This window comes from Miniopterus natalensis, chromosome 4 (genome assembly GCF_054644295.1).
Source record: "Miniopterus natalensis isolate mMinNat1 chromosome 4, mMinNat1.hap1, whole genome shotgun sequence".
NCBI classification, from domain to species: Eukaryota; Metazoa; Chordata; class Mammalia; order Chiroptera; family Miniopteridae; genus Miniopterus; species Miniopterus natalensis.
Window position 1 is genome coordinate 61,220,859 of NC_142084.1, and position 19,400 is coordinate 61,240,258.

The 19,400-nt window shown below is 52.5% G+C and overlaps 1 protein-coding gene and 1 non-coding gene across 3 annotated transcripts; one reads left to right on the forward strand and one right to left on the reverse strand.

Annotated features, from left to right (window-relative positions):
• Positions 1–1,717: 1,717 nt before the first annotated feature.
• Positions 1,718–19,310, reverse strand: MED16 (mediator complex subunit 16). Of its 2 annotated transcripts, XM_016214876.2 has the most exons (15): positions 17,854–19,310; positions 16,476–16,648; positions 15,001–15,108; positions 14,502–14,671; positions 12,390–12,821; positions 11,568–11,673; positions 9,526–9,681; positions 8,604–8,815; positions 7,850–8,056; positions 6,685–6,895; positions 6,031–6,164; positions 5,741–5,933; positions 5,060–5,276; positions 2,679–2,762; positions 1,718–2,079 (listed from the first exon to the last, which is right to left on the reverse strand). In XM_016214876.2, the coding sequence occupies exons 2-15, from the start codon at positions 16,606–16,608 to the stop codon at positions 1,953–1,955; spliced, it is 2,490 nt and encodes an 829-aa protein (XP_016070362.2). In that variant the 5' UTR covers positions 16,609–16,648; positions 17,854–19,310; the 3' UTR covers positions 1,718–1,952. The 2 variants fall into 2 exon arrangements, with proteins under 2 accessions (XP_016070362.2, XP_016070363.2); XM_016214877.2 differs by lacking the exon at positions 17,854–19,310 and having other exon boundaries at positions 16,476–17,359.
• On the forward strand, positions 18,525–18,631 carry LOC148093313 (U6 spliceosomal RNA). The gene has a single exon (XR_015714511.1). It is a non-coding gene; the product is annotated as a U6 spliceosomal RNA (small nuclear RNA).
• Positions 19,311–19,400: the final 90 nt, after the last annotated feature.

Genomic DNA, 19,400 nt, shown 5'->3' on the forward strand with positions numbered 1-19,400 from the left:
TCAAACTTAGAACTGGACACTGTCAGAGTCCTGCAGCCATGGTAGATGGGCTTTAAACATGTCCCTAGCCCAGGTAAGGGGCTCCCTGAGCTCCTGCCATCCTGAGAGGCCAACAAGTGCCTGTGCAGTAGCAAAGGCATTACCTTCTCTGGGATGCCCACCTGGCCTGCCTCCCTTGAGCTTCCAGAAGAAAAACATGAGAACCAATTACCACTAAGGCAGGCCACTGCATCTTCCACAGGGGTGTGGGACATAACTAGGGAAAGTGCCTGCTGGCAGCAGTAGGTGGGACCCCTTGGAGATGAGGCTTAAGCTGCTCTGGGTTGAGGGGTGGGTCAAGGAGACAAAGACAGAGCAAGGAGAGAGACACACACTCAGAGACAGATGAGGCAGAAACCCACCCACCTACAGAAAAGCTGGGCAGGTTGGGCACAGTCCTCACCCAAGCCCAGTCTGCAGGTCCCTGTGGGATCGTTGTGCCTGAAGTAATATACTAGGCACTCCATAAATACTGATAGAGCAAGAGCGACACATATGGGCACATGGAGACAGAATTTCTTAGAAATGCATGATGGCGGAGGGGGAGTCGGGATTGGGTAGGACTTGGGGGTAGGGGAATGCTGGGGTAATGCCCACCACATGGCCATGCACCAGCCACCCTACATCCTACAGAGCGCCACCTCTGCATGAGCAGGTACAACATCAGTAGGTACAGATGAGGAAACAGAGGAAGATGTCTGGTGGGTGTCAGCAGCAACCACTGGACACCTAATAGGTTCACATGGGACATTTTGTTATTATTTTTTAAATATGTTTTCATTGATTGTAGAGAAAGGGGAAGGGAGACGGAGAGAGAGAGATAAACATTGATGTGAGAGAGAAACACTACTCGGCTACCTCCTGCACGCCCCTAGCAGGGATCTAGCCCGCAACCTGGGAATCAAACGAGCCACCTTTTGGCTCATGGGACCATGCTCAACCGAGTCACAGTGGCCAGGGCTCACATGGGACATTTTAAAGGACTGACACCCAGAATATCCTGGACCCTCTGAACTGTGACCAGGGGCATCTGAGAGTGGTGGGGCCTGGAGGTTCTGGGAAGTCAGCACTTGAGCCATGAAAGACATGTGAGGAAGGCCTGGGTCTGTTTTAGTCAGCACACAGCATGTATAGAGGTGCAGCTGTGAAATGGGGTCCCACTTCCTGGGATACACCATTAGGTCCAGAGAGAGCAAAAGTGGATCCACTGGGCTGAGGGGCACCAACCTGAGGCTTCAGGCCATGTCTTCACCTGCTCCACCTCACAGCAATGCTGGCCTTGGCTGAGAGGCCCTGAAAGTCGCACTTGAAGAATGATTTTTTTAAAAATTATTCAATTGATTGATTTTTAGAGAGACAGGAAGAGAGTGGGGGAAACATCAATTTGTTATTCCACTTATTTATGCATTCCTTGGCTGTTTCTTGTATGTGCCCTGACCACGGATCAAACTCCCAACCTTGGTGTACAGGGATGATGCTCTAACCAACTGAGCTACCCAGCCAGGGCCAAGGATGACTATTTTTTTTCTTTTTTTAAAAAGACAGTTTATTTATTTTTAATCCTCACTGGAGGATATTTTTTCCATTGCTTTTCAGAGAGAGTGGAAGGGAGAGAGAGAGAGAAAGATCGATGTGAAAGACAACATCGATTGGTGCCTCCTGCACACGCCCCAACCAGAACTGGGGATCAAGCCTACAACCAAGGTATGTGCCCTTGGCCAGAATCGAACCCAGGATCCTTCAGTCCACAGGCCGACGCTCTTAACCACTGAACCAAACCAGCTAGGGAGAGGATGACTATTTTTTAATGCATCCAATAAAGATCCTGAGTATGTGGAATGCTGTCACTGACGAAGGGATCACCTTCCTATAAAATCCATTAGGAATCTATTTACAGGGCTTGGGGGCCCCAGTCAGGGGCAGCTGAGGGGCATCCGCCGCCAGAGTCCCCCACACAGGCAGTTCTTGATCCAGCGCTGTTCCCATTGTTTGACGGCTGTTGTCTTGTTGGGTGACTTGAGCATGGTAACACAGCCACACCTGCAGGCAGAGTGGGTGGGAGCGGGTGCTAGGCAGGGCCCTCTCCCACCTGCCATGGAGCCCTTATACATGCTGTTCCCCCACCAGAAATGCTATTCCCTGCACTACCCCCCACACTGAGCTAACTCCTTCACATCCTCCAATCCAGGCTCAGGCATTGCCCCCTCAACCTCGCTGAGTGGATAAAGCAGGGGTAGAAGTTCCAGACCTGCTTGGACACTCCCCAGTGGTGTGACCCTAGGAGTCAGAACCTGCGCCTGGGGTTCTGTGGCAGCCATCAGGGCCACGTTTGAAAGGGCCAGTGCAGGGCTGGGTCTCAAACTGCTGTGATTGTTCCTTCATTCCTGCACTTGGGTTACTGGGAGCTCTGCAAGGGCTGTGTGGTCACCTGATAACTATTGATGCCCCAGGAAGGGAAGCCCAGGACCTCCCAAGGTAGCTGGGTCCTTATAGAAACTGCCTGGTATGCCCTCTCAACAGCCCCACAAGTAGGGAAAATGGGTCACAGAGGAGAAACCTCTTATTCCAAGTCACTGGGTGGCAGAGTGGGAACAGTATTTGCTGCATGACTGACAAAGGGTCCATAGTGGGTGGCTCACCTTGTACAGGCCTTGCATTCCTCTGTGGGGTGGGCTCCCAGGTGCAGCCTCCGCAGGTGGTCGATCTTGGGCTGGCCCGTTGCCCTGGCAGGTGAGAGGGGAGAGCAGAGGGGATCAGACTACCACCCCACAGCACACACAAACACACAGAGAGATGCATGCACATGTGAACACAAATTCATGCATATAAATTCATGCACACACATATACACATATGAACACAGATGCATACACGTGTCACACAGCCACTGTGACAAAACACAAGGGAGTGTGTAGATGTGCATCTACACTCCCTCTACTCACAGAGACACCCCACCCTGGATGGTGCCAGACCCCCTGGATGACACCAGAGAACCTGATAGTGGGAGCCCCCATAGGAGTAGACCTGGTGACTGGGGCAGGACAGTTGGTTATATTCATGTAAAACATGTTTGAAAGTTTCCAAAACAAAGAGTTCAAAACCTCCCTGGAACCAGCATACTCATTCAGACCCAAACACAGAGGGAAGCCTATGATTCATCAGGCTGTGTCTCACCGTGACACAAGAAAGGAAATGTAGGGAGGTCCCAGAGCTGGGCTCACAGGGTGTGAACAATCTTCCTTTTACTCATCTATTATTTTTCTATTCTCACTCAAGGATATATTTATTTTTTTTAGAGGGTAAGGGGGAGAGAGAGACATTGATCAGTGGCCTCTGACCAGGGATTGAGCCCACAGCCTAGGTATGTGCCCTGACCAGGAATCAAACCTGCAACCTTTTGGTGTGTGAGATAATGATCCAACCAACCAACTGAGCCACTCAGCCAGGGCTTACTCATCTGGTTTCTGAAACTTCCATCCAAAGTAAAAGGATACTCAGTGAGGTCACGTGTGTTTCTCCATTAAAAGAGCACTAAGCAGGGGTGGAAGCCTGATGGGTCCCGGTGCAGATGGTGGCCCAGCCACATCCTGGCTGTGACTCTGGCTTAATGACTGCACCTTTTTTGTTGTTATTTTTTGCTTTTTAAAATATTTCTTTTATAGATTTTTTTGTTATTGTTGTTCATTCTCACCTGAGGGTATTTTTTCCATTGCTTTTCAGAGAGAGTAGAAGGGAAGGAGGGGGGGAGGATAGAGAAAGAGAGAGAGAGAGAAACATCGACCGGTTGCCTCCCGAACAAGCCCCCACTGGGGGAAGGGAGCAAACCCACCACCAAGGTACATGCCCCTGACCAGGAATTGAACCCCTGACCCTCTGGTGCGCAGGCCAATGCTCTAACCACTAAGTCACACCAGCCAGGGCTTTTTATTAATTTTTTTTCTTTAAATTTTAAAGTATCTTTATTGACATATTTAATATTAATATGTTACATTATATTACATTATATTATGTTTTATATGTTATATTATCATACCATATCATATCATATTATATACTGATATATTCTGAGAGAGAGAAAAGGAGAGGGAGAAAGAAACATTAATGATGAGAGAGTCATTGATCAGCTGCCTCTTGCACACCCTCTACTGAAAATCAAGCCTGCATCCTGGGCATGTGCCCTAACTGGGAATCGAACTGAGATCTCCTAGATCATTGGTCAGTGATCAACTGCTGAGCCACACTGGCCAGGCCTTTTTATTGATTTTTATAGAGAGAGGAAAGGAAAGGGAGAGGGAGATAGGAACATCAATGTGAGAGTGTGACTGGCTGCCTCCTACATGTCCCCTTCTGGGAATCGAATAGCAACCTTTTGGTGCACAGGACGATGCCCAAACAACTGAGCCACACTGGCCAGGGTGTGACTGCACCTTTTTGAGCTGTTCATTTGCCTTTGAGATGGTGACAAAACCCCACCCCACCCCACAGTACTGTGGGCAATAAAGGGTTAACTTAATAGGCTTGGGCTATCCAGACCCCTGTTCCAAAGACAGGGCTGGCCCTTGACTGTAGAAGTTACCCTCATCCCTGCGAAGGTCCTGCCTGATTTAGTGCCCACCAGGGCCTTGGGCCAGGCTGGGTATGATTTACAGTGGGGAGCTCAAGCCATGTATCAGCCTCACCTCTGTAGAGGCCGGAGCCTGAGTAACTACAGTCAGCCATGTAGGCACTGCATGTAAGAGGTGACAGACCAGGGAGAGGAGGATTTACACAGATACTCAAGTGCGCAAATCAGTAAAGATTGAGGTGATGGTGGAGGGAAGTGACAGGTACTGGGAGGCGAGGGGAATTTAGTGCCTAAGCAAGGGATATCTCCTAGGGACAGCATTTAGGTCAAGCTCAGAAGGAAGCAGCAAGTCCAGCACATGCAAAGGCCCCGAGCAGAGGCATGAAGGAGTCAGGTAGGTTTGGGGGGAACCTTCTAGAAGGAACATGCAAAGGGCCCGAGGCAGAGGGCACGCACCTGATAAGGCCATCCAGCTGCAAGGTGGTGGCACTGCCGGGGAGACTGGGAGCCTTGCCAAAGTGCAGACGCAGGGGCTGCTTGGGCTGCAGGCGGCTGACCAGGCCGTCGCTGACAGGCAGCCAGTCCAAGCTGGGGATGAGCAGCTGGCTGGGCAGGAGGCAGCACTCATCAACGAGCGTCTCATCTGGCTCACATGTGGGGCCCTCATCACGGCCTGCAGAGAGGGACCATGGGGATGTCATGATCAGCTTGGAGCTCAGGGACCAGATATTTGGGCCCAGCTCTAACCTGACTTTCTGAATTACCCTAGAAGCTCCTGCTGGTCTCTGGCCTTAGTCTTCTCTGCAAAACGGGAACCCAATCATTCATTTGAAAAACATTCAGTGAGCACTGGGTGCCTTCCTGGGAACAGGGCTGCAAGAAGGAAAGAACCTGGACCTCCAGAAATACACAGCCTGGTGATGTGAGACAAGCCACCAGGTAAAGTATTATTAGCCTAATAATGGCTAATGTTTAATGAGCACCCACCCTGTGCTTGGATCTGTGCTGGTGCTGGATAAACAGTGGAGACCAAAACAGAGCCAGTTAAACTTGTGGAAGCTTATATTCTGGTGGGGGGGACTCAGCTAGGGTTCATATGCTGGTGGGGTGCAGGGAACAAAGGGCTGGGCATCTCACAGCAAATCCAGAGCTTGGTGAGCAGGCGGAAGAGCAGAGACATGCTGTCCTGGGTGTCAGAGGTGGCCGTGTACACGGGCAGGCAGCTGGGCTTCAGGAGGCCCCAGATGCGGATGACGACCATCAGCTCCCTCAGCATGCCAAGCGAGGTGCCATCCCGCAGGAAGCTGTGTCCAGGCCGCAGTGGAGCACCCTGTAGGAAAAGTTATTTGGGCTGAGTATTTAAATGTGTGCCGCATCCTAGGACCTCCATGGGTCCTGGGGGAGGGAACTTTGGGGAGGGAGCACACCTGGTTGGGCAGGCTGGCCAGCAGGTAGAGCACAAAGTCGCCCACCCATTGCAAGAGCTGTTGCAGGGCCTGAAGTGTGTTCATGTCCAGGACAAACTCCTCCGTCTTGAGGTTGATCATGACCTTGTCTATATCTGGAAGGGGAGGGTGGTTAGGGGTGGCCAGGCCCCACCATGCACAAGAACCGACCCTACTTTGCACCTGGGGTCTCTCATTACCCAATAGCACCCACTGTGAGCTGGGCCTGGACGAGGTGAACCCAACGCCGTGAACAAGCAAGTGGGTAAGGTGGCTGAACTGGGGACCCTGGAGGAAAGGGCTGGACTCAGAGCAATGGAGTGTCCACGGCCAGCTCTTAGGACAACCCCAATGTCCCTTGGGCCAACCTGTGGTAGGCCCCTTACAGCTCCTCCCCAGCATGGCTGATGGGACTCAACCTGACTGATCTTTGGTTCCCCTCTGGTTAACATCTGTCCCCAGCTCCAGGGCAGCCCTGAGGGCCAATGCCTCCACCTCCTTCAGGTATCACCCCCATGCTTGGCACACAATAAATCCTCAGTGGACAGTGTTCAGTGGGATTTAGGACATTCCCGCACATAACCCTGCATGTGCGGCAGCTCTCAGGGTGGACTACTGAGTGGAGGTGGGACCCACCAACATCTGTGATCTTGGCACAGATCTCAGTTAGCCGGTCGCTGGGACTTTTGTCGGGCGTGTTGAGGATGTGCGGGCGCAGCAGGGACTTGAGCGTGGAGCTGATGGCGATGAGAAAGAGCTTGGCATGGTAGTCACACACAAGGGTCACGGTGCAGGGGGAAAGCTTGCAGAGAGAAGCCTTCATGGCCAGGATCCGGGTGGAAAGGACCTGGGGGGGGGGGGGTGCAGCGTGAGTAGGACATCCACCTGAGGGGCCTGGGGAAGACACTTCTGCCACAGTGTGTAGCTGGGCTGGGCAAGTTGAGGCAATCTGCGTCTGTCTCTGTGCCTTACCTCCTTATGGTAGAATCAGATAAGAGAACCTATCTCACAGGATGGGTGGGGTGTTAACCTGGCAGTAGCCCTGCTCCCAGGGGACACTAGGGCCTAGTCTGGGGACATCTGTGGTTGTCATCCTGGGGTGTTCCTGGCATTAAGTGGATGGGGGCAAGGGATGCTGCTCAACATCCCACTTTGCCCAGGACAGCTTCTTCCCCACAGAGACCTGGCCCAGGTGTCAGCAGTGCCGAGGGGAGATCTGGTCTCGTGGGACTGGTGAATGCACTAAAGTATTATAAAGCTTCGGGTTAGGGCCCATACACAGTGATTTGATTTCCACCGTGATCAGTTCTGAACCCCTGCTACATCCTCATATCCTCCCTAATAATCTCACTCATATCCTATCAGACTGCTCTTGTGAAGGGAACCTTTATCCCCATCTTACTGTTTTACTGGTCATTGCTGGCAGAGGAAAGCTACCCACTTCTGAAAATGTTCTCTATGCAGCGTCCATGGTGAACTCACGATGGAGTTAAGGGCCCCTCTCAGATGCTAGTGGTTTCTTGTCACCTGGTCACTGTCCTTTCTTCCTCTCAGATCTTTAAGTCTATTTATTGCTCCTATCTCATCATGCGTGTGAGGCCCCCAGCTTCGCATGCACGCACACTCATGCACTCTGAGCTGTTTGAGAAGACAGCCCCCACTAGCAGCAGAAGTGGTGGCCCCAGGGGTTTACATGTCACCTGCAGGGCTCTGACTTCCTACAGAAAACTCTCCAGATGAAGGACTAGGTAAAAGGGAGGGGGCATCCTCTGTCAGGTGATGGCACGTGGCCCCCGGCTACCTGCTGAAGGGCAGCTTTCTGTCGCGTGTACTCCTCATGCAGTCGCTCTACCAGGCTCTGCACCATGGTGGGTTGCACGTGCAGCAGGATGTCCCACCAATCATAGCCGGTTACCATGCAGTACTCCAGCAGGAAAAGCAAGTGCCGCAGGGCCAGGTTCACATCCAGTGTGTGGCCCATGGAGGGTGAGATGCGTAGCATGCTCAGCTGTGGGAGAGGGAACAGCTGGTTAGGCCTCAGAGGGAGCACTAGACGGATGAGGTTCCTACCTTCACCTAAGGCTCCAGGCACCATGCTTCCTTCCTGGACCTTATGGTCCTGCTGCCCTGTGGGCAGTCAGAGCCTGGCATGTGGAAGTGTTAATGGGCTTGAGGGAGCTGTACAGTGCTTCCCAAAAACAGCCCAAGAGGCCGCCCTATACCTGCAGGCACATTTGGGGTTACTGGACCCTTCATTTAGGCTCCATGATGGACACAAACCATGGGGGGGCAGAATCCCTCCAGGCACAGACATGGTTCCCCAGGGAAGCTGAGCACCTCATGAAAGGACAGGCCTGTGGAATGGCAGACAATCCCCACATGCAGGTGCCGAGGAAATGGCCCAGGATTGAGGTGGAGCTAAAAACAAGTGGCATGTGCCAGACAGTGACTAGATGGAGCCCATTTCCTCCAGGGAAGCCATGGATGGGGTGGAGGTTGCTCCTCACACACACACACTGAGTAGGCAGCTTTGGAGTGCCTGGGACAGCACTTACCTTCCCATGGTTGTCGATGCCCACAAGGGCCAGGGAGGTCCAAGACAGTTGCATGGCCTTGAAGTGGACAGTGGGGCCCGTGGTCCGAGGGCGCTTGATAGCTGGCTCATCCATGGAGCGTGGAGCTGTGGAGCTATAGAAGATGGCCATGGTCTGCAGTGACAGCCGGTGCACGATGTGGACGCTACCATCATGGAAGGCCAGGGCTAGCCCTAGGGGCAGAGCACATGCAGGGTCAGGTGCAGGAACACACCCATGGGTGGCTGTGGGGCTGCCCAGCTCTGAACAATGAAAAGTGACTGCCCTGGGGATGGGTGAGTCCCAAGCCACAAAGAACCCACTACCCCGTGTCTGGCTGGCTGCCCCCATAGCCACTACCCCCTCTTCCTTTGCTAACAGCCCATTAGAGTCAGTGGAACAAGTCATCACCAGCTCAGGCTGCATATTCCTGGCTCCCTTGCAGCTGGCACTACGTTTTGGCTGATGTGAGCAAACACATAACTCTCAGGGGGACAAAGTGGAGGGGACAGGAGCACACAAAGGGCCTCATGGCAGGAACAGAGGTCAGTGAGGTCAGGGCTCCTTGAGCCCAAAGCTTGTAATGAATGTGTAACAGGGTTGGGGGCTGACTGTTAGCCATCCGTGTTTCCTGCCTCATGGTCACAGGCTCCAGAAACAGAACTCAGGATCAATGTCTCAGCAGCTACAACAAGGAAAGTTTGTCCTCAAGTTTCCCTACCTTATTGATTTCTAACAGCTCTTTACATGTTAAAGATACAGCTTTTCATCAGCCAGCCTCACAGTCCTTTGAGACTGTTGGATCCTGAAACCAGGGCCACTTCCTTGCTGGGAACTGACTTGAGGCCAGGAGGCAGCTCCCCTGCCCCTAAGACCCAAGCCCTGAACTCCAAGCCCACCATACCGAGGCCAGGGTAGAACTGTGTGTCATTGGCCACCTTCAGGTCAGTGTTGGTGAGTGAGATGGGTAGCTTGGGTAGTGCCACAGCAGACACTCGGTCTAGGTCGTTGGTAGCCGACAGGATCCGCCATTTGAGAATCATGGGTTGCTTATCGCCAACTGAAATAGAGGCAGGGACACAGGACAGTAATGGAATGAGGACAAGACAAACACCACAGTGGTGGGCCCCAAAGGGGACACTGGCCAAGCCCCCTTCTCTGATCCCAGTGCCTGTCCCCAACCAGAGGCCCTACCCCAGCCCTGGCCACTCAGAGCACTAAGTACCAGCCAGCTGATTGGTGCAGGTCGGGCATATGACCCAAGGTGGCCAACAGAACCCAGTCCTGGGACTTCCTGGGGTCAGGGAGGAGGCATTCTCCAGGAAGCTGTCAGCTGGCAGTAGTGTGTGTCCACTTGATGGACCCAACACACTGAAAAGGGGAATGCCACCATCTAGATCCTGCTGCCACACAAACCCCAAAACTCCCCTTGTGACTCAGCCAGCTTGGATTCAGTTTTGTCCCTTATGATGTAAGAGATCCTAAGTGGAACCCCAGCTCTCCTCATCAGATAAGATGCATTCCCTCCCTATACCCACACCCTCAGCATGATGATGAAGCCCCCCAAGAAGTGGAATGATTTCCGTGAATCTGGGCTTGGCTAGTGGGAGCTGATGAACATGATATAAGCAAAGGATCAAACAGTGCTGTACCCAGGAAACTGAGGTGAGCAGGTTGGGCTGTGGGGGCATGCACCATGGGAGGATGGGCCCAGGTGGTGGTCAGCAGCCCGAGCCCAGAGGCTGATGGTAGGCACAAGGAACCAAGTAGGTGCAGCTGAGGCCCAGAATAATATGGGCTGTGGTTTTGAGCCTGAGTTTGGGGCTAGTTTGTTACACAACAAAGCTGTCAGAGGGCTCATCTCTGCCACCATCTATGTCCAGATTTGTGCCCTGGTGGCTCCTCACAGTTTATAACCTTGCTGCAAACCCAGTAAGGGAGTCTCGGCAAATGCTGCCCTCCAGAGGAAACTGAAGCCCAGGGAGGTCAGAGTGGAATTCAGTGTCTGGATGGAAGACACTACAGAGTATAAAGGTAACAACCACAGCAGATTTCCAGGGAGGGTTTGTGGGCTGGGAACTGTGCCCAACATTTAAACTCTCCCTTCCCCGACTGGTGCACACTGAGGTGCTGATACAGTCCTGCCTGCCCCCTGTGGGGCCACCAGCCACCGTCTAAAAGCTCTCCCGGGATGCTTGTCCAGGGACAGGGCATTGTGGCCCTCTTCACATTAATTACTCTGCAGCCACAATGGACAGCTTATGTAACCACCTTGAGCAGCAAATGGAGCCTCTGAGCCTCGAGGGGCCTCTTGACATGGCTTCATTAATGGCTTTCTTTAGTGCCACCGTCCCCCAACATCCAATCACCCCAGGGTCCATTAGCACTAATCAGTAAAAAGCAGAGCTTTCTTTTGCCAGGAAAACATCTGCATCTGTGTCTTGGGTCAGGGTTTACTCCCCACAGCTCCACCATCAGGGAATGAAAACCAGTGGCTTTTCCAGCTTCCTACTGATTTTAGGCCAGGCAATGCATCCCAGGGCCTGTATTGAGGGGGGCGTGAGTCATCCTGAGCCATGGGGTATCCCGGTGGGTATAAGGATAGGGGAGAGGGAGGTGAGCAGGTGAGTATGTTATTGGCAAACTCAGTTAGCTCCTCCAGCCTCTTTTTTCACCCTAAACCAGGGTTTCTGGAAGATTCCATGGCTTTTAGGATTAAGTGCCTCCTTGAAGCCCCTGCCTCCTTGCGGAGCTGGCTCCAGCTCCTAGCCTTGTGTCCCAGGACTTCTGCACTGCTGTTCCTCCACCAATCCCATGCTCCCCACAGGTTTCAGGGTAGGTAGTCGGGCTGCCTATTGGGTAACTATGAGTAAGGATTTCACTTCTCTGAGCCTCAGTTTCCCTAAATTAAAAGTCAAATATCCAGGCTCCACGGAGGGGACTCACCCACAGGAGAGATCTGCTGGAAGATGTTGTTCACAGGGAGCCCCTCCTTCCGCAGGGACCAGCACTCCACGATGCTGCTCGTCTGGCTGGAAGCGCACAAAAGTACCTTGGGGAACGGTGGGTGACTGGATGAGAAGGCAGCACCTTGGGCATCCAAACCTTATGGGAGGTGCTCACTCTAACCCAGACTCAGGTGCTCGCCTGGCTGATCTAGCCACCTCCCCTCCCTGAGCCTCCGTTTCCTCAGTAGCTCACACTGGCCCCGACCTCACAGCTGCTGTGGACTCAAACCCAGGCCTATCTGCCACCCTGCTGGAACAGCACACACCACCCCAATGGTGCCCTCCCTGGTGCTTTCGGCCTTACTGCTGCATAGTTACGATGGGAACATAGTGACCTAGTGGGGTCAGCTGAACAACAGCCCCAAATATGTCCCTGTCCTGGTCTCAGGACCTGTGGACATGTCACCTCACACAATAAAGGGGTTTTGCAGGTGGGATTAATTCAAGGACTCTGAGGTGAGGACAATTCTGGATTCCTTGGGGAGCCCAGTGTCATCACAGGATCCTCCTATGAGAGAGGCAGAAAGGTCAGAGATGGAAGAGGCTGTGCTACTGGCTGTGATGATGGAGGAAGGAGACACAAAGCAGGGATACGGCACCTCTAGAAGCTGGAAAAGGCCAGAGGTTTTTCTTAGAGTCTCTGGAAGGATCAGCCCTGACTAACCCTGGGTTTAGCCATGTAAGACCCATGTCAGACTTCCAATCCAGGACTGGAGATAAGAAGTGTGTGGCACTGTAGCCACATCCCAGATGGCCTCACCTGCTCAGACATGTCCCGGGCCAGGAATTTGAGGTGGGTGATGGCAGGGAACTTGTCCTTGCGGTTGAGGTCAGTGGTGCAGCGCATGAAGAGCGAGGGCAGGATCTCGGTGTCAATGCGACACTTCTCGCTGACTACGCTCACACACACCTTGTAGAACTGCACGGGGGAGGCACTGCTGCCATCTGCCGTGGCTACCACGATGTTGCCACCACCCGTGAAGGCAATGTCAGCCAGGGCAACACGGCCACGCAGCCGACATAGGCTCTCCGTCGATGTCAGCACCTGCCCGCTGGGCTTGAGTAGGGACACAGTGACCAGACCGCTGACCGTCACTGCAATCCAGCCCTCCATGGGCTTGCCCCCAAACAGTGTGAGCGATGGTGAGAACTTGACGCGAGAGAACTTCTCCCCGAAGCTGGAAGCGCCCGACTGCAGGAGAGTGAGTGAGGGTTCTTAGTATTGATGCCACCCCCAACTAGGGCATGAGGAAAGATGCCCCGCTGAGCGGTTAGGGGTCTGCCTCTTGTGACCCGACAACACCCTTCTGGGAGTCAAACCCACAGAAATAGAGGAACAATGACGCAGAAGGTATAAGAGCACGGATTTGAACTCAAATTCTGCCTTGGCCCGGCCAGCGTGGCTCAGTGGTTGAGAGTAAACCCATGAACCAAGAGATCACTGTTCATTTTCCAGTCAGGGCACGTTCCCGGGCTGCAGACTTAATCCCCAGTTTGGGGTGTGCAGGAGGCAGCTGATCAATGGCTCTCTCTCATCATTGATGTTTCTATCTTTCTCCCTCTACCCTCCTCTCACTGAAATCAATAAAAACATTTAAAAAAAACCCAAAAACACAAACACAAAAAAACAAATCCTGCCTCAGCCACTTGAACACTGTTTGATATAGGCCTCTCTGTCCCTCAGTCTCCTCAGCTGAACTTCAGAGGACCATGGTGAGGATCAAATGATTGAACACATGAAGGTCAGGAGTCAGCAATCTTCTCCTGGAAGGGGCCAGACACTCAGTATTTTCAGGTTTTCAGGCCAGGTGACCTCTGCTGTGACTACTTGCTCTTTCTCTGAGTCTGTAGAAGCAGCTGCTGATAAGCCTGTTCACAGAAACAGGTGTGGCTGCATTTGGCCTGCTGGCTGCAATGTGCAGACCCCTGTGTTAAGAATTCAGGAGGTGCCATAAAAGTACTGGCTGCTATTTTATTACTATTTTATGTCAAATTAGGTTTAAGTTACAATTTAAGTGCAACAAAATTCACTATTTTTTAAGCATATGGTTCCATGGGTCTTAACAAACGTATTGTCATGGAAAACAGCTAAAATCGTGACCGGAATCCACTTCCCTCAAAAGGGACCTCACGTTCCTTAGCAGTCAGTCCCCATCCACCCCACCCCGGGTCCCTGGTTGTGTCATTAGTTTTGCCTTTTCTAGAACTTTACCAGAGTGGAAACAGTGTGCAACCTTTATGCCTGGTTTCTTTCACTCAGCATGACACTTCTGAGCTTTGTCTGTGCTGTTTAATCACTGAAACGGCACTGAGCTGGAGGTTACACAGGGTTTCTCTAAGTGGTCTGACAGCATCGGTGTTCCCCTCTGGTGAGCTGGAAGAGAATGCAGGTTCCTGGGCCTCTGACCTGTGCCAAGCCCCAGGCTGAAACGTTTCATGCATTCTCTCAATGAATCCTCATCATGACCCACCACCAACCTCACTTGATAATAAGCTAAGTGATATACAGAGGCATGAAGTCAGGATTTGAACTCAAGTGCCCCTTGACCCAGGAGGCTCCCAGTCTTAACTATGACAGTGGGCTGAACCACAGAGTATAAAGCAAAGAATTCTGGAATAAAGTGTGGACTAGGTTCTTAGTACAGCAACCACCAGTTACACGGGAGATTCACTGAGGAAAGCAGCCATCAGTTAAATACGTGGGTCACTGAAAACACAAGTGCCAACTGACAGCTTGATCGAAGGTGTGAGCCAGGTCCCAGGCTCAATAACCTTAGAGGATGCTGGTGGTGGGAGAAGAAGAGCCAAGTTGACAGACGGACGGATAAAGTAAATGGTCTTGTCCACCACACATACTCAGGCATACACCTACTTTTTCCACATGGAGTGCCAGCTTCACACCGTTGTGCAGCCAAGACAGGGCCACGATGGGGTCCCCCTCCACCAGGCTTCCCACAGGGCTCTCCCAGCTGTTGGCCAGGTGGTCCGCCATGCTCCAACACTTGATTTGCCCATTGGCATCAGCTGACAGGAGCCTGGAGCCTGTAGGGAGCAAATCTGCATCACAAAACCCCACCATGGACAGGGACTATCACCCCATGTGCATCAAGGGCCTGGGAGAAATCAGCCCAGTAGAGGTGGAGCCAGGGGAGTGGCATGAGGCTTGATGTGGAAATGGCTCTGAAAACAGGCACAGGAAGAACAGTAGCCCCAAAGTCATTAAGTCAAAGGTTTGAGTCCCAGTTCTGACTCAGGACAGGACCAAGAAAATACAGAACACATCTCCCTGGGATTCAGGGTCAAGAGTGAGCATCACCATGATCTCCTTTGGCCACAAAGGACCCTACCAACCCCACCAGCGCCACCCTCACCTGACTGGTCCCACTCAAGGCAGGTGATGGCTTCACTGTGCTCCGAGCTGATGGAGTGCACATCCCAGGGGTGCTCCGTGTCCAGGATGTGGATCAGGCGGGTCAGGTCTGCAGGGGATGGAGCATGGTCAGTACAGTGATGATGACATGGCCCTGAAGTCATGGAGGAAACCAGGGAAGGACCCAGGAAATGTCTCACCCACAAGGAAGTCGTGGAGATGCTGCTGACCATATAGACAGCCTGCTCACTAACGAGGAACAGGCTTGTGCTCCCTTGGGAAATAGAGTAGGCCTGTGAGTTTGCCACCAGTGTATCTACAATCACATTTTTAAGAAACCCAGAAACAGAATGGGAAGAGAATGACCCCAAAATGCTAACAGTGGGCTTCTCTCAGTGGAAGATAATAGGTGGTTCTTTCTTTTTTTTTAAATGTTTTTATTGATTTCAGAAAGGAAGGGGGAGAGAGAGATAGAAACATCAATGATGAGAATCATTGATTAGCTGCCTCTTGCATGCCCCCTGCTGGAGATCGAGCCCGCAACCCAGGCATATGCCCTAATTGGGAATTGAACAGCAATCTCCTGGATCCTAGGTTGATGCTCAACCACTGAGCCATGCTGGGCAGGCTTATGTGGTTCTCTTTATTTTAAATTTCTGTGCTTTTCTCATTTTCTCTAAAGAGCACACATTACTCAAGTGATGGAGAGAAGACGGTGGTGGCCATGCACCTTAGAGGTTTTCAAAAGTCAGAAGTAGCTTGTGTAGCTCAGTTGGTTGGGCGTCATCCGACACACCAAAAGGCTGCCAGTTCAATTCCCAGTCAGGGCACATGCCTGGGTTGTGGGCTTGATCCCCAGTAGAGGGCATGCAGGAGGCGGCTGATCAATGCTTTGCTCTTGCATCAATGTTTCTCTCTCCCCCCTCCCTCTCTCTCTCTCTCAATATCAATTATATACACACACACACACACACACACACACATATATGTAAAGTGACAATGTAAGGTATGGAAACTGAGGCAGGAATCTTTAACAAGCCTGAGTAAAATGCTCCTCTTCCCCTCTTCTATCCTGCAGGTGTGATCCCAGTGTCCCCCAAGCACCAGGTGGTCTGCCATGGGAGCAAATCTCCCAGGTGTAGGAGAGCACCATCACAGCAGCCATCAGTTAAATGGGTGGCTCACTGAGGAGAGCAGCCTCCATTTAAATGGGAGGTGGTTCACTGAGGACAGCAGCCATCAGTTTAAATGCATCTGCCTTTTGCACCCTGAAATGTTGAGGCCCTCACCACTCCCTAGTTATGAATGAGGAAGGCCTGAAAGGGCCTGGACTGGTGGGAGGTGGCCCTCAGGCAGGCTGAAGACCTGGCATCACCCCATGGCAGTGTGCCAAGCACCACGGGAGCCAAGGGTATAACACTGTGTGGGGAGGGGAGGAGAGGAAATGGGAGATGGGCTGGAGGTGAAAGGATGCACCCTGGTCGTCATTCCGGAGGTCTGTAGTGAAAGCGATGAGGTTGCGGCAGGACCAGGCGCAGGCCAGGGGCACTGATGGACAGTGGGTGCTCTTGGGCCACTTCTCCCACTCGCAGACGTAAGCCAGATCCATTGTGCCCACCTGCCACAGGTTACACACCAAGGGTAGTCACCTGAGAAAGAGAATGACACCTGAAGGAGGGAGTGACAGGGAGGACTGGCTTGCCTTTGCCATGTGTCTGCAAGATGCTGAATGCCATGCTGGATGTTGGGTCACCACAAGGAATGAAAAGGACCCAATCCCTGCTCTTGGGTTTTATGTGTGTGTGTGTGAAAGGGGAGGGGCATTTTAAATACAGAGGACCAGGGAGGCCTCATAGGGAAAAGACACGAGCATAGATGCAAGGGAAACACAGAGGCATGCAGATGTCTGGGAAAAGTATTGCAAGTGGAGGGAACAGCCAGTGCAAAGGCACAGAGGGAGTACTGAGCCTGGGGTATTTAAGGAGTGGCCTGGTTATTGGGATGAGGGTGGGAGGTGACAGGGCAGGTCGTGCAGGGTCCTGTGGGCTTTCACCGTGCGTCACATAGAAGCCCCAGGAAGGCTTATATTTCAACAGGACACCTCTGCTGTCTGCAGGGTGCAGCTGGGGTATGGGGTGAGGTGACTGCACTGGTCCAGGTGAGCAGTGGAAAATGCACGAAGAGATCAGACCCTGGATCTATCCTTAGGTTAGGGCACTGGTGGGGCTACCTTTGGCAGAGTTAGGGAGACAAGTTGGGGAAAGGCCCCACCTACAAGCCCCTTCAACACTTTAAGTTCTGCCCCCAAAGCCTTCCTTCCCCATCCCCTTCAATCTTTGCTTTCCACACCACGCTCCCAATTTGCCTCTTGAACCTCCAGGCCCAGCCTAAACTCAAAGGCTTCACCACAGGGACTCCCAAACAATCCCTAGGTCCGTTCCCAAAGTCCTCGCCCAGTCTCTAACACCCTATACTTTCCAAACCCCGCGCCATAACCTGGCCCTCCAGGTTCTGCTTCAATTCTTCCCCATAACTCCAGGCCCCACCCCTGGCACCCCATGTAACCGCTAGGTCCCGCCCCCAAGTACCCAATAACCGTCAAGCTCCGCCCCCAATTCGCCCCGGGACCCTCCCCAGAGAAACAATCCCCACCCCCCGCCTCGATTTCACCGTTTCCGCAACAACCCCCAGACCACGCCCAGGCCGCATACCCAGTACCCTTTGCTTTCCAGACCCGCCCTCTGACCCCACAAGCCCCTCCCCGATACCACGAGTGCCCGCCTTCTCCGGCACGCACTCCCCGGGGTCTCTTGGAGGCCCGCTGACCGTTCCGGACCCCCGGACCCATACTCACCGGGCCAGCTCGTGAGCTGCGGCCGCAGGCCACACTCGCCCTAACGGCCCGGCTCCAGCGCCGCCATCTTCGCTGGGACCAACGAGTCGCCCGCGCGGCGCGGCCGCTTCTCAGAGACTTATGGGACGGCGGCGGCTCTGGTTCCGCCCCACTTCCGGGCTTGTTCGTCTGTGAGGGTTAATAAGCTCCCAGCAGCTGCTTAAGTTTTGTTAGAGTAACGAACGCTTGCCGGGGCAGGTTTGCTCCGTGGTTAGAGCCTGGGCCCGCGGAATGTATAGGGTCCCGGGTTCACTCGGGCCAGGGGCAGTACCTCGGTTGCAGGCTTGGTCTCCAGTCCCCCTGGGCTGCCTCTGGGAGGCAACCAGTGGATGTGCCTCTCACATCGATGGTTTTCTCTCTCCCTTCCACTCTCTGAAAAAGCAGTGGAAAGGAAATATCCTCCGGTGAGGATTAAATAAATAAAAAGGCACACATTAAAGTTATATTAAGAAAGAAAAAGAATAAGGAACACTTTTCACGTCCAGTGAAAGACCCCATTTGGTTACGCCATGTGCTATGTGCTGCACTAGTACCATATAAAGATGGGATGCCAAACCTTTGTAACATGATTCCCCCTTAGTGGAAAGAATTTATATGCCCTGTAACTAGCCCCAGGGTCGGCCCCTAGGCTCCTGCTTGCTTAGACAGCATATATACTAAAATTGGGACCATACAGAAAAGATTAGCATGCCCCATGCATGAGGATGACACACAAACTCCTGAAGCGTTAAATATTTTGCTTTTCTCATATCTGTGGGTAGGGAAACCAAGGCTGCGTAAGAAAGTGCCTTAATCGAGGGCCCTCCCAGCCTCAAAACCCACCCCTAATTCCTTCAAAAGCTAGTTCGAGTCTCTATTTGCTTTACTTTTGTATTGTTCATAGGTGAGGAAATCGAGGTGACTTATCCAGTTGAGGGCCCTTCTGAACTCAAACCCCATCCCAAATTCCTCCTCCAAAAACTGCTTCTATTCCTGCTAGACTCTCCCCAGTTTGGAAGGTCTTCCCCAGGAAGACATCCTGGGACTGTAGGGTAGGGTGTACCAGGCAGAAGGCAAAGCCTGGACAAAGGCTTGGTGGCCAGGCAGCCTGGGAACCAGCTGGGGAAGAGGGGCAAGAAGAACCCCACACAGCCCCACTCCCTGAGACCCAGTCCTGTCCTCTGGGAACCTGGGGATGAGTCCCTTTTGCAGATGAGAGCCTCTGAGCTTGTTACTCAAATATCTCCTTTTGTTCTCCATACTAACCATTTGGATTTCTGTTATTTAGTGACTACCTTTAAAACTATTTAAATGCACGTTAAAATGGAATACAGTACACCCAGCGCCCACTGGTTTCTAACACGGTGCCCCAATAAAAGGAACTGGACTCCTTGGAGAAATACACAAGCCCAGCCTGAGCATCATGTAATGGCAGAAGTCAGGCCCATGCTCAAGAAATAAAAACCCCACAATGATGGTCCCTAAAGAGACAGAAGCCCTGCTGGGCAGCTCAGTTGGTTAGAGTATTA

What these genes read in the sequence shown, in the direction of transcription:
- MED16 (XM_016214876.2), bottom strand. Translation starts at nt 16,608, where the DNA reads ATGGATCTGGCTTACGTCTGCGAGTGGGAGAAGTGGCCCAAGAGCACC. An exon ending in TGGCACTCCATGTGGAAAAA is followed by an intron (nt 12,822 to 14,501) that starts GTAGGTGTATGC and finishes ACTCTCCTGCAG; the next exon opens with TCGGGCGCTTCCAGCTTCGG. An exon ending in GCATCGACAACCATGGGAAG is followed by an intron (nt 8,057 to 8,603) that starts GTAAGTGCTGTC and finishes CCTCTCCCACAG; the next exon opens with CTGAGCATGCTACGCATCTC.